The sequence below is a fragment of the Camelus ferus genome, chromosome 16 (genome assembly GCF_009834535.1).
Source record: "Camelus ferus isolate YT-003-E chromosome 16, BCGSAC_Cfer_1.0, whole genome shotgun sequence".
Classification (NCBI taxonomy): Eukaryota; Metazoa; Chordata; class Mammalia; order Artiodactyla; family Camelidae; genus Camelus; species Camelus ferus.
The window spans coordinates 2,607,455-2,621,596 of NC_045711.1; the positions used below are offsets into that span (position 1 = coordinate 2,607,455).

The 14,142-nt window shown below is 39.8% G+C and overlaps 1 protein-coding gene across 10 annotated transcripts in view; it reads left to right on the top strand.

Annotated features, from left to right (window-relative positions):
- The window catches only part of ACACA (acetyl-CoA carboxylase alpha), a 256,134-nt gene that overhangs the window by 104,550 nt on the left and 137,442 nt on the right, over positions 1–14,142 (top strand). For all 10 annotated transcript variants that reach the window (XM_014559143.2, XM_032498300.1, XM_014559162.2 and 7 more), the window contains 12 exons: positions 1,781–1,951; positions 2,964–3,125; positions 3,488–3,651; positions 6,212–6,362; positions 7,139–7,242; positions 9,137–9,218; positions 9,671–9,816; positions 10,355–10,505; positions 11,676–11,810; positions 12,131–12,277; positions 13,062–13,250; positions 13,948–14,048. In XM_014559143.2, the coding sequence (XP_014414629.1) occupies positions 1,781–1,951; positions 2,964–3,125; positions 3,488–3,651; positions 6,212–6,362; positions 7,139–7,242; positions 9,137–9,218; positions 9,671–9,816; positions 10,355–10,505; positions 11,676–11,810; positions 12,131–12,277; positions 13,062–13,250; positions 13,948–14,048 (1,703 nt within the window). The remainder of the gene's footprint in view (positions 1–1,780; positions 1,952–2,963; positions 3,126–3,487; positions 3,652–6,211; positions 6,363–7,138; positions 7,243–9,136; positions 9,219–9,670; positions 9,817–10,354; positions 10,506–11,675; positions 11,811–12,130; positions 12,278–13,061; positions 13,251–13,947; positions 14,049–14,142) is intronic.

The window sequence follows — 14,142 nt, forward strand, 5'->3', positions numbered from 1 at the left end:
CCAAAGTCCCAGATCTCTAGGTAATGTACGGCCCTCTCTGCTAAATGTGCATCTGGCTTTTCAAGGGCCGGTGACATAAAATACAAGTTACATACCCCTTGTGCTTCCTCCTTTCTCCATAAGCAGTGGTGGCGTAGGAACAGGGTAACTCCCATTTGGAACAAAGAAGAATGTAAATTAGATGGCAATCATCGGTCCATAGCTGTTACCAAATTCTTCTAGGCAAGAATTGTAATGATTTCCTGCCATGTAGTGGAGTAATTCCTCAGATAATTCCTCTGGCTGCCCCTGGTTCTGCTCTCTGGAAGTAAATTCTTTGCCCGGCATCCCTCAAGGCACCCTTAAGGCTTTGTTCTCAGGGAGGTTCTTCCTTGTTCAGTCTTCTCTGTGACTGCGCTTCCTTCGGCAGAGCTGTCACAGCGCACTTCCTGCTGGTGTGGGATTGGCACCACGAAGATTGCTATGATTATCAATCATAGGTTTTGGAAGCCAGGTTTGTGGTTTGTTTACAAATACAATTCCTTCAAAACTTAGTATGTTTCTGGGCTCTTTACTTCTAGTCAGCTTCAGGTAGGAGTAACCATACCCAAGATTTCTGGACATAGTTACGTTTCCTCTTTTGTTTACTGCCTGCTGTGCTTGGTCTGTCTCTTTCTCTCCTCATGTCAGTACTGGCTCCCTTGAGGCCAGCTGAAACCACTGCAGCCCCCTTGATTTAATTTTTGACACTGAGTTGCTTCAGGGTAAGAATCTAATCTTCTGGTTTGTGGGGGTTCAAAAGCATTTGGTTTTTTTCACATCCTGACTTTTTCTAACCATTTTTCCTATGGCTTAGTTGGTGTTTTTGGCTGCATTCTGAGATATTACAGGAGACAGTTTACCAAATGTTTTGTTATGCCTAACAAGGAGGCCACCAGCTTTCCAGTCTGCAGTATCTGTTTCCTTGATAGCCACTACCCTGTTGTTAAGCCAGCATCACAAACTTTAATTTTTTTTAAATAGCAGCATCCTACCTAAATGTAATAGTTTCTGTATTGATTATGGTACAGGTTAAGATATTGTAATAAAGGGATCCAAAAAATACAACCACCCACATAAGATAGAAGTTTATTTTACCTTCTCATTGTAATCTGAGGTGAGCTCTCCAGGGCCACTAGGATCCACGAGGCCTTCTTGGGATTCAAGTTCTCTCTGTTTTGTGTTGCCATTCTTAGTAATTCTCATCTGTATGGTGAAAGAGGCTTGCACTGTCAGGACCATGTTCCAAACCATAGAAGGAGAAAAGCCAGGAATAGAAAATAAGCAGTTCCATTTCAAAGCATGATTCAGGGATTATGCATATCACTCACCAATGCTGACACTGCCTTGATTAAAACTTAGTCACTTGCTGTATGAGAGGTTGGGAAAATCTAGTCTCTAGCTGGACAGCTGTGTTTCTGGGAAAAACACCGGAAATACTAGAAACAAAAATACCGGGTCCAATGAAGCATCTGCCATAGTTTTACTTTGCCTGCATGTGCGTATGCCTGATAGGGCGGGGTTGCCTGTGACCCCAAGTGAAAAACACTCTTTTCACTCAGCTTTGAATTGAGTTTGTCATCCAGGTCCAGGAATCCTGTGTAATAATCAGAGAGGGTGAAATTTACTCTTCTGTGGCCAAAAGCCTTTGGTGGCTCTTATAAACTGGCTATTTGAGAGGGAGAAGCTTTAGATAAGCAGTGGTGGCCCATCAGTTGGACAAGGTGAGATACTCAATGCTGGTTTGTCTTTCTTCTTTGAGTGTGCGGTGAAACTTGCCAAAATGGTCGGCTATGTGAGCGCTGGGACTGTGGAGTACCTCTACAGCCAGGATGGCAGCTTCTACTTTCTGGAGCTGAACCCTCGGCTCCAGGTGGAGCACCCTTGTACAGAGATGGTGGCTGATGTCAACCTCCCCGCAGCACAGCTCCAGGTGAGTCACCCTGATCTTGGCTCAAAGAGTTGTCTAGTGAAGTTTGGAATGTCAGAGATGCCTGCAAAACTGGTTCAACTAGCGTCTGATAAGAGAAAAGCACCTCCTATCTAAGTCTCACTTAGTGTTCATCTCTTGTGCTTTGTGGCTTGTGATATGTAGGTTGATTTTCCTGATCTGGGACAAATTTAGGAATATTATTATTTTTCAGCCAGACACATCTGAGATAAACTGTTATATTTTAGAAAGCGTTTTCAAAAATAATAATGCTTTACTGAGTTGTTTTAATTATAGGAAGCCTTTCAACTTCGTAATTGTCCTCTACTCCTTTTTACCAGTGTTCTAAATTGAAGCAGTTGCACATTAGTGTGGTCGTTGCGGTTTTTCCTGGCAAAAGGGTAGAAGCACACATTTATTTTTATAATATTTAAAGTGCTGGCTGTCACTATTATTGTCTCCATTCAGCCCAGGAAACATGCTATGGGAAGCAGTAATAGCTAATGATGAAAGTTGATATTATTTGTAAATAGCATATCTTTGCCTGCACTGGGAACCCCTTCTGGTCCGTAGTGGTCCCTACTTAGGAACTCAGTAAATAACGATTTATATACTTTCTCCAGTGGTTTGTGGAGACAATTATGAAGTAATTATGACATAGTTAGGACTTTTAAGCTATCTGAACTTCTTGGCTAGCTACTGACACTGGCTCTTCCCTTTGGATGTCTTCATTCTGATTCATCAAGGGAGAAATGACAGAGGGGAAACTCATGTCTATTACATTAGGGATTCAGGGACTTTTTAAGGGAGTGGAAAGTACTTAGCAACCTGCATGTGTTTTATTTCCAGTAACTTGGAGCTGTTTATTCAATGATTGTAAAATGCAGGCTATAAAAATAGTCTGTTTTAGGTGGTGACTACTAAAATGAAACACCTTATAGGTAATCTGATAGCCTCCACATTTTAAGGCAGGTAACTGTGAAAAATGAGTGATGTGTGTTTTATTACCTTTCAGATTGCCATGGGGATCCCTCTGTACAGAATCAAGGATATCCGTATGATGTATGGGGTATCTCCCTGGGGCGATGCTCCCATTGATTTTGAAAATTCTGCTCATGTTCCTTGTCCACGGGGCCATGTTATTGCCGCTCGGATCACTAGTGAAAATCCAGATGAGGTAACCCATCACTCAAAAGGTTTACACTTTTTTTCCCCTGTGAACTTTAATATTAAGATGCTATCTGAGCACATATCTGAAATATCTTGGGATTTCCTCTGGAGAGGGAAATTGATAGAGGCTTCATCAGAGCAGATAAGTAAATGATCACTGTCCCACTGGTCATTTAGTCCTACTTTTGTTACCGTGGAGTCCTCAGTGGGTCTGTAGCACTGGACATTGACTCGTAAGCCTTTATGATTTTTTTACACCCTTTCTGCTTTTTGCGTATGATTACACAGAGCCTAAACAGCGACTATGTAAATATTCTCTTCCTTGGAAAATATAAAATATCATTTCCCATGTTCTTCATTCTCTAACAGGGTTTTAAGCCCAGCTCAGGAACAGTTCAGGAACTGAATTTCCGCAGCAATAAGAACGTTTGGGGTTATTTCAGTGTTGCTGCTGCAGGGGGACTTCATGAATTTGCTGATTCTCAGTTTGGTCACTGCTTTTCCTGGGGAGAAAACCGAGAGGAAGCAATTTCGTGAGTATAATAACATTTGATTGCATTTCAAAAAGAAACTTGTGCTAATCTTCAGTGAAGGTGTGAGCATGGGAATGGGAATCATTATCTGCTACAAAAGCACTAATGTTGCTAATATGGACAGCTTTTTTGAAGAATGTATCTTTAATTGTATTTGCATTCATGTTGTGTTAAATTATGCAGTATTTGGCAGATGTTTTTCTGTTTGTTGCTCTGAGCCTATTCAAGTATTTCTGCTTTCAAATATTTTTGATAAATATAAAATTGATTGATTTAAAGATACCCCTTATTTTTCTATAGAAATAGTATTGTTATTGAGGGGAGGTAGATTCTTGACCAAGAGTTGTCATCATATAAGTCATAGATAAGATCTCTTATTTGTCATCAAAATAAAGATATAGCTGTAAATGTCCTTTAGTCATTTAAAATAATAAAATCAAACTGCTTATTACGTGAAAAGGGCATAAGGGAACTGTCCATATTGCTTATATGAGAGACCTCAGTGTGCTATGAAATATACACATAGCTTATACAAACATGACTAGTATATCGTAAGTATTAGTTAATATTCTATTGAACAAAAATATTAAATATTTACTAGCAGTTTTGCTTGCCTAAAAAGTAGGGCCCTTGGAGGTAATTTTGACAGGTTAGATATTTTAGACTATCCAAAATTCATCTAGCTCTTTCTGTTTTTTAATTGTCTATTTCCTTGGACCAATTCCTTTGCCCTTTGAACTGTACACGTAGAATATGTAATCAATAAGTATTTATTAATAATGTTAGTTTTTAATAGTGTTTCCAGAAATTGGGGCGTCTCAATTTTTTTCTTTCTTTCACAGCCATACCCTACTTTGCCAATGTGAAGAAGAGTTACACTACAGCTTGCAAATTGGTGGCTGTCCAACTAGTCACAGCCACAGATGTGTTTTGATTGGCTTGGCTTATAGAGTGTTAGTTTTCATAAGTCGCCAATATTTAAAAACTGGGGGATTGAAATAAATAATATATGGACTTCTCTTAAAAAAATGGGATGATGATAACAGTGGTTTTATATTCCACTTGGCAAAAATTAACTGAAGCTTTGTGAGGTTGCTTCTTTTGGAGGAAACCTGAGCTCTCCAGTTCACATGGCCCCCATCCAGTTTGCCTCACTCATTTACATTCCCAGAGTGGCCTCTATTGGTATTTAGATTTCCCGACTGGCAGGCCACCAAATATTTTGTACAGAACATGTCTTATGACCTGGTCCCAGAGCCTCGTTCCTTACTTCCTGACTCTCTCTGTACAGTTCTCTACAGGGTAAAGCCACCAGGTCAACGTTTAGCATGTTAAAATTATGCTCTCTACAGTAAGCTTGCTTCTTGACATCATGCCATAGTTCATTCTTCAGCCCAGAGTTTGTTTCTTCTTTTTTTCATGACATTAGGTCTATATTCTTCAACTTGGTGTTCCTATTCTCCAGAATAGCCCCTGCCCATATTTCCTGCATTATTTCTCGTAGATCATAATCTAAAGGCCATGAGAACAGGACCATGTCTGATTTGTTGCTGCTTATCTGTTTTGTGTATAGTAGATTGTATCTGCTAATCCCATACTCCTAATTATCCCTTCCCCTTCCCTTTCCCCTTTGGTAATCCTAAATTTGTTTTCTATGTCAGATCCCACATCCTCTATGAAACCATAGGGAGGTGGATTTTTTCCCTTCTTAGAACCTCTCCAGCACTTTGCTTATATCTCTTTTATCTCTTTTCTGGTATTTATGATATTCTGTCGTATATGTTTAAAGTCATTATTGTATCTACACTCTCTCTCCCTTATGTGTCTAGTATGTGTCTTGAGTCTGTGTCTTGCATAATAAGTATTTGTTGAAGTAAGGACCTGCCCTCTGCAGGATAGACACTGGGTGGAAATATGCAGGAAAAAACCACAGCATTTGAAATTTTGTTAAAATTCGATCATTTAACACTTAATTGGGAAGTAGTAAAAGTAATGAGCAAGTCACTCCTCAGATGGCTAAAACACAGCTTAAAGAAACATTCTCATGTACAGGGTCAGGCTGAGTGATACCTGACTGACGCCGGATAGTTATCTCTATTGTATGGAAACCTTTAAATTAAGGGCTTAGTGTTTGTCAAAATTCATGGAACAGTATACTTAAAATAAGTATATTTTATTATATGTAAATTTTACCTTAATAAAATAAATAAGGTGTAAGGAAGGGAGAGTTACACCCTAATTCTAGTTAGCCAGCCAATGAATGGAATGATGGAAACTTAGTAAATGAAAACTAAGGGTGGTTTGCACATAACTTATTCAGTAATTCTGTGTAATGAAATGTATGTGATTTGCTGGTGCTATCAATCAGACTCATAAGTTTGCTGACATCTCAAAAATTCCATCTGGAATGAGCACACACACATGGGCACTCTCATTTGTTCTTGAAACTGTCTTGCTCCTCCTTCCTAAGAGTCCAAAGGAATGAAACGATTCTTGAAAATGACTGAAAAACACTAAAACGTTTGTTGCTAAAACAGATCTGTTTCTGTTCTTCTCCCAGAAACATGGTGGTGGCTTTGAAGGAGCTCTCTATTCGGGGCGACTTTCGAACTACAGTTGAATACTTGATCAAATTGTTGGAGACGGAAAGCTTTCAGTTGAATAGAATTGACACTGGCTGGCTGGACAGACTGATAGCAGAAAAAGTACAGGTGGGTATTTCTTCACTTACACGGACAGCTTCTGGGACTGGGCTGTGATATAGGCTTGTGTTGTGATCAGTCCATTCCACTAGATAAAACCTAGTTGATTCTAATGTAAGTGGTTCTTGGTCTACGTGGAAAAATATAGGAGTCAGTGTGATTTTAGCACTATAAGAGTGCTTGTGTTACACATTTTATATGTTCTAATATTACTTCCAAGGGTGTATTTGAAGAGAGGCATGCAGGGATTGAAATACTTTCTCTTTCCTCATTTGATGTTAAATCTTGGTCACAGTTACCAACCTTTACATCTGTCCACCAAGTACTGATGAGATGGACCTCATATAAATCAACAGACATTACCCCTTGTTCCTGAATCGCTGGGCTATTCTAAATTACTCCAGATTTTGTATAAAATCATTAGATTTATGTAAGTTACCTGGAGATCCAAATTTTAGTTACATACCATTTTTCTTTGAGATTATCAGCAGCCAAATCTTTGTACCTTTTTGATTATTTGTGACAAAAGCTTGTTTTTGAGCTACTCCTTGGCTCAGTGGAAATCTTAGGGTGTAGAAAACATATTTTTCATCTGTATTCAAATGAGGCCTCTGTTCAGATTCTAAAAATATATGTGTTTTTGTCTCAAAGATCAGTTGAGCAGTAAGGATGGAGATTCTCAGTGCTAGCTGATTCTTCACAGCACATTTGAGCCTGATTTAAATTGAGGCGCCATGGTGCCAAGTGACCGTGCTTTTGATCTGCCCACTTTTTCTTTCTTTCAGGCAGAGAGACCTGACACCATGCTGGGAGTTGTATGTGGGGCTCTCCACGTGGCCGATGTGAGCCTGCGGAATAGCATCTCTAACTTCCTTCACTCCTTAGAGAGGTAGGCTTTGTTTCTTGTGGTCCATGCTAGCTAACCCATGGTCCTGAGTACAGGACTGAAGTTCGGCGGCCCATTTATTCTTCTCTCTGCTCCTGGCAGCTTGTGAGCGCTACTTGTTACTCACTGACCGTGGGTGCAGGGGAGAGAAGGGATGTAGGAGTTTATAGCAAATGATTTTGGGACTCTTTAAGTACAGATTTCTAGAAATTGGTTTATAACACAGTTAGAACAGAATGGTTGCTTTTTAAAAACTGGAATCCCAATGAAGTAAACATTCTCTTTTATATAAGCATCAAATCTCTCCAAGCCCTGGTGATGAAAGTCAGGTGTTTTTCTCCAGCAGGGGACCCTGAATGTTTCATATATTACCTGCAGCACCTTTCAGGAAATAATCATTGAGACTGATATTCAAGATGACCTCATGAGTCTTTCAAGTAGAGGATCAGATTGTTTGGGGCTAAACTAATTTCCAACATGGGTTCTTCTGAGGTGTCTGAAAGGAAGAAAAGAAACAAAATTTTAAAAATTGAACTGAGATTTCGGTTATTCAGGTCTTACCATAAAGATCTTTCTTTCACTGTGTTACGCTTACTCACTGAAACCTTCATCAGCTCACATTACCCTTCGGTATCAGATCTAAATCTCTCAGTGCGACTTTTAACTCCCTGTATTCTTTGGCCCCTTTTTACCAGTCTGGCCTTACTTATTTCTATTCTTCAGCATGCAGTCTGTAACCTAGCTGAATGGTTTCCCTACTGGGGTACAGATGTGCCACACGTAATCTCCTCTACAAGCTCCCCCTACTGTTTTAACATTATTTTAAATTTATTTTTAAAACTTGTGTTTTGAAATAACTTCATACTAATAGGAGAACTGCATGCATAGTACAAATAATTTGTATGTATTCTTTGCCCAGATTCACCAATTATTAACAACTTCCCTAACTTGCTTTATCACTCCCTCCGTTGGTTATTTTCCGAAGTCTTTCTTGATAATGTTTCCTTCGTTGGTAATGTCTTTCCCTTTCCCCTCCACTCCAGGCAGCCATGGTTTACTGCCTCTTTTTTTCTTTTTTAAGACTCCAAATAAAGTTCAGTTGCCAGTAGTAAATGAGGGTTTATTGTATTGGGGCTTTTTTTTTTCTTTTTTAAATATATTTTTAAGAATAGGTAATACATTCAGATGGTTCAAAACTCAAAAGGCCCAAAAAAGTATATAGTAAAAAGTCTCCTTCCTGTCTTTGTTCCTGGCCACCCAGTTTCCTTCTCTGTAGTCAACCCATGTTACTGTTTTTTCTGCAGTCTTCCAGACATATGGTAAACTTACATAAACATAGATATGTAATATTTGTTTCTTTGCACCGCTTATTTTTTTTAAACACAAATGGTAGCATACCCTGAAACTGTTCTACACAATTTCATTTGCTCTTTTCCTTTAACAGTATATTTTAGAGAGTATTTCATATTAGTACATAAAGGGCGTCAAATTTCTCTTCTTTTTTAAACATTTTAAAATGTATTTTTTAATTGACATATAGTTGATTTACAATGTTGTGTTAGTTTCTGATGTGATTCAGTTATATATATATATATACACACAAGTAAATATATTCCTTTTCATATTCTTTTTCAATGTAGGTTATTATAAGATATCAAATATAGTTCCCTGTGCTATACAGTATAATGTTGTTTATCAACTTTCTTTTTAATGGCTGCATAATATTCCAGTATATGGCTTTTTTGTAATTTATGTTTCAGTCTCTTACTGATGGTCCTTTAGGTTGTTTTCAGTCTTGATATTCCAGGAAATGCTATAACCAATAACCTTTGAGATTCCCTTATAAACTTTTAGAACTTTCTAGAAGTAAATATCTCACACATTGTTGTTCTTTCAGGGGTCAAGTCCTTTCTGCTCATACGCTTCTGAATACAGTAGATGTCGAACTTATCTATGAGGGAGTCAAGTATGTACTGAAGGTATGCTGAACCCCACAGAAGCCAACACCATAATTTTTGACTCGTTGTTAGCTTGCTTCCTTTAGGTCAGGGGATGAGGGGGGAAGTTTGGTTTACTGCAGGACTGGGCATTAGTGAAATTACAGACATTATTAGTGTCAGTAGCCTTGTGTCAAAGCAATATTTGATGATTCTCTGAAAATGTTTTAGCTGTCACTCAAGTTCACATATGCAGCCAAGAGATAAAGAAGACAGAATAACCAGAGCAGGGAGATGCAGCTAAAGTCACCCTCTTTGCCTGAAGCAGGGCCGAGTCATGCCCACCAACATTAGTGCTGAGAGCACAGGACCACGAATTTCCTTCCTCTCTGGCAGAGCTCTCTTACCTGTATCCTTGAGGACTGGAATTTTGTCTGGGACTCCACCTGGGAGAGATACACTGCCTTGTCTCTTCTGGTTCCCGTTTCCTACAGGTGACTCGACAGTCCCCTAACTCCTATGTGGTGATCATGAACGGGTCGTGTGTGGAAGTAGACGTGCATCGGCTGAGCGACGGAGGACTGCTCTTGTCCTATGATGGCAGCAGCTACACCACGTACATGAAGGAAGAGGTGGACAGGTGAGCGGCTGCTTGAGGTCCTTAAGTTCCTCTCTTCATAAGCTACCACTGTTAGCAGTTTCTTATGTATTTTGCAGAAATTTTGAATGCACATACAAGTTACGTATACATGCATACTGTGTTTTTCTTTTAAATACATTCATAAATAAAAATAACTTTTAGTTCTGCACCTTATTTTTTTTCCTTTAACACATGGAAAGGGTATAGAACATTGCCTGGGACATAGTAAGGGTTCAGAAAATGTTAGCTATTACATCATTATCTTCATGGTTTTTTCCCCCTCTAATAGAGGTGCGTATTCTTTTTAATGGTCATATAGTATTCCATCATGTGGATATGCCATAATTTATTTAATCTGACCCTTAAATTTTGGTTATTTGGCATTGTAAATAAAGATGCAGTGAATAGTGTGTGTGTGTGTTTGTGTACGTACAGAATGAAGTTGTTAAGTGTTTCTTTTAAGACTGACATTATTCTACCATTATCCTTTACAACTTGAGGTGCTTTATTGACTTCCACAGTCCTTCTTGTCTCCTAGGTATCGCATCACAATTGGCAATAAAACCTGTGTGTTTGAGAAGGAAAATGACCCTTCAGTGTTGCGCTCACCTTCTGCTGGGAAGTTAATCCAGTACATTGTGGAGGATGGAGGCCATGTGTTTGCGGGCCAGTGCTATGCTGAGATCGAGGTCAGGGTGGTGATTGGGCTTCTGGGTCATGGGAAGGAAGGTAGGGAAAAGATTGCTGGGATGGACTGGGACTCAAGAGTAACAGAAAAGAAGTAGGAAATAGAAAGGAAAGAGCATCAGTTGGTTTAATGGGGATTATGAACACTGAGATTTTAAAAGCAAATAAAAAGCTCTTAGTTTTTCTTTGACAGATGAGGAATCTCTGGCTCTAAAAATACATGTGAGGCAACAACACTTATTGAGTGTTGGGTATTGTGCTAAGTACTGGTTATACAGAAAAAATATGAGGGGTGGAATGGACAAGTAATGAAATATGAATTGTGAGAGAGCCAAGCGCAGAGTGCAGAGGGCCTCCTGCCCCAAATCAGTGTGGGTCTTGGTAGACAGTGAGAGAAGACTTCCTGAACGAGGGGGCTTTGATCTTAGCTTTGAAAGAAAGGTAGTAATAGACCAGATGAAGAAAGGCAGGGAACAGTGTTTAAAGGTGAAGAAACAGCATATACAAAGGCACAGAAGCAAAGAAGTTTGGTATATTTAAGGAACTGCAGTTACATATCGATACTGCTTGAGAATGGCTATGGTTTAATGGGAAGTGGCAAGCAAAGCTGCTAAGTGAGTAATCAGAATTTTACATCATGAAGAACCCTATAAGACATACTAAGAAGTTTAGACTCTACTGAAGGCAGATGGGGAGTCACTGAAGGATTTTACATGGACAGGTGATATGAGGAGATTTGGGCTCTAGAGTGATTGCTCTTAGTGAACCTTGTGGTGGGTGCATAGCAGGTAGGAAAGTCTAGTTGGGAGGTTTTTGAAGTATCCTAGGCCAGAAATGATGAAGGACTAAACCAAAGAGATGGCAAGAGAGGAAGATTTTTGAGAAAGGTTTAGAAGGTGTACTTGGCTAGGCTTGGTAAATTGGTGGATAAGGGAGGAAAAGGAGTCAAGAATGATCCTTAGGGATTTGGTCTGGATGTCTTAGGTAGACAGCGTGAGCAGCTTGATCCACAGGTATAAGGAGGCTAAATTGTTCATCATTTCTAAGTATAAAACACGTGAAAACACAGACTATGTCAAAATGCATGTAAATACCAGAAACAGGGAATGTCAGTAGCTGTCATTAATCCCTAAAGCTAGGTCCTGAGAGATTTTTCAAATTTTTCATTATAGGTGATGAAGATGGTAATGACCTTAACAGCTGCAGAGTCTGGCTGTATCCATTATGTCAAGCGGCCTGGAGCAGCTCTCGACCCTGGGTGTGTACTAGCCAAGATGCAGTTAGACAACCCCAGCAAGGTCCAGCAGGTGAGCAGGAAGATGCTTTCAATATTGCTCTGCAATAAGGGTAGCTTGGAGGGTCAAGTGATTTCAGTGCTTGGTTTGCTAGTTTTTCCTTAAGCTTTTTACCCCTGATTTTATGCCTTGTCCTTGTGCCTTTGGTTCTCTAGAAGTAGAGTTTGCAAGAGTTAATTATGTCACTAAGATTCTGTGGTTTTCCGAATGATGCTTCTTCCATTGCTGGGTTTGGCGAAGGGAAGTCTTGATTTTGAATCTGAGTTGCAGTGGTGTGTTTGCACCCTGAATAGAAGGTAGTGGATGACTTGGTCTCTCATTGGGGTTGACAGGCCGAGCTTCACACGGGTAGCCTGCCGCAGATCCAGAGCACAGCGCTCAGAGGCGAGAAGCTCCACCGAGTGTTCCACTATGTCCTGGATAATCTGGTCAACGTCATGAATGGATACTGCCTTCCAGACCCTTTCTTCAGCAGCAGGGTATGAATCACTTTTCTTGAGGATGGGTATACATAATAGGGTACCTGTTTTCCAAGATAGTTTAAAAGTCACATAAGGATTTTTTTTTTTAAGGGAGAGAAAGCAAGCTGTTTGACCTGGAACTTGCCCACTTTTAGTTGTGGGATTTGAAGTCTTTAAATCCTTGCTTCTTTCTGTGTCACTGACTTCACATTTAATTGGGTTTTAAACCAAAGAACCAGGGCAATATTAGATGCTTATTTTGTAATGTCAAAATAAGTGCAGGCATACCTTGGGGATACTGAGGGTTCGGTTCCAGACCACTGCGATAAAGCGAACATTACAAGAAAGCAAGTCACGTGAATTTTTTGGTTTGACAGTGCAAGGAAATGTTATGTCTACACTACATTGTAGTTTATTAAGTGTACAGTAGCATCATGTCTAAAAACAATGTACATACCTTAATTTTAAAAAATACCTTACTGCTAAGAAATGCTAACCATCATCTGAGCATTCAGTAAGTCATAATCTTTTTGCTGGTGGAGGGTTTGAAATATTGCAAGAATTACCAAAATGTGACACAGAGACATGAAGTGATAAATGCTGTTGGAAAAATGGTGCCGATAGACTTGCTCGCCGTAGGGTTTTACAAATCGAAACCTTCAATTTGTAAGAAACACAGTATCAGTGCACAATTAAGTGAGGTATGCCTGTACTGTGTGGTCATGAATTCAGATATATCATGTTATTTGGGAGAGTGTGTTAATTTTCTCTGGATCCTACTTCATTATGTCCTTCTTCTCAGGTGAAAGACTGGGTAGAGCGGTTGATGAAGACCCTCAGAGATCCCTCCTTGCCTCTCCTAGAGTTGCAAGATATCATGACCAGCGTCTCTGGCCGTATCCCCCCCAATGTGGAGAAGTCTATCAAGAAGGAAATGGCTCAGTATGCCAGCAACATCACATCAGTCCTCTGTCAGTTTCCCAGCCAGCAGGTATTTATAGAGTAACTCTACCATTTTCTACTGGCTGCCCATGCTAGAGTTCATGTTGCAGGATTCCTTCCTGTTTGCATCCTCCTTACTATCTGGATGTTGTGCTTTTTAAGTTGTAAGCATTTTGCCTTTCACAAAACTGCCTCATGGTACAAGCCCAATAATGAAAGCACTGTATGTGAAACGTAAAGTATCTGTGGTTATGAGAAAAGCATATTCGGCCAGGTACCCCCTAGAGTTTTGTTCTGTGAGAGGTATTTTTTGTGCATTTAAAGTAGACAGATATTTGTAGTTTTATTATCAGAGACCTCCTCACTACCTCAGCAGCATGCTTGTTACCCTTTGCCTATAATCTAAATTTACATGTTGGGGGTAAACCTAGACAAGGGGGGAGTTATGTTTGCACCTTGACCTTAAGCAAATCTTGCCTGTCAGGGCCTCTGATAGGATGGTAGTCTTTGTGATGCACTCATTAGTTCATCTGAGAAAGGGTGAAAAGTAATACAAGTTGCCTTCTTAATTAACATGAATGAGCTCCTAAGCTATGCCTAGTAACTCCGAGCTGCTGTCAGCGTGTGAAAGATAGAAATTGTCTTGTTATAATTAAGAAGATTCCTGGTGTTGATGCCACAGAGGCTAATGCACTGGGTCCCTTTGTTGGGCTGGGCTTCATTTTTTTCTCTTTCTTGTACTTTAGATTGCCAACATCCTAGACAGCCACGCAGCTACGTTGAATCGGAAGTCTGAACGGGAAGTCTTCTTCATGAACACTCAGAGCATCGTCCAGCTGGTACAGAGGTAGTTACATGTAACGCCAAATCCCAGACCTGTCTGGCCCCAAACCTTCCTTTCTTCTAAGTAGTCACAGGGAGGTTTACCACAGATTTGACTT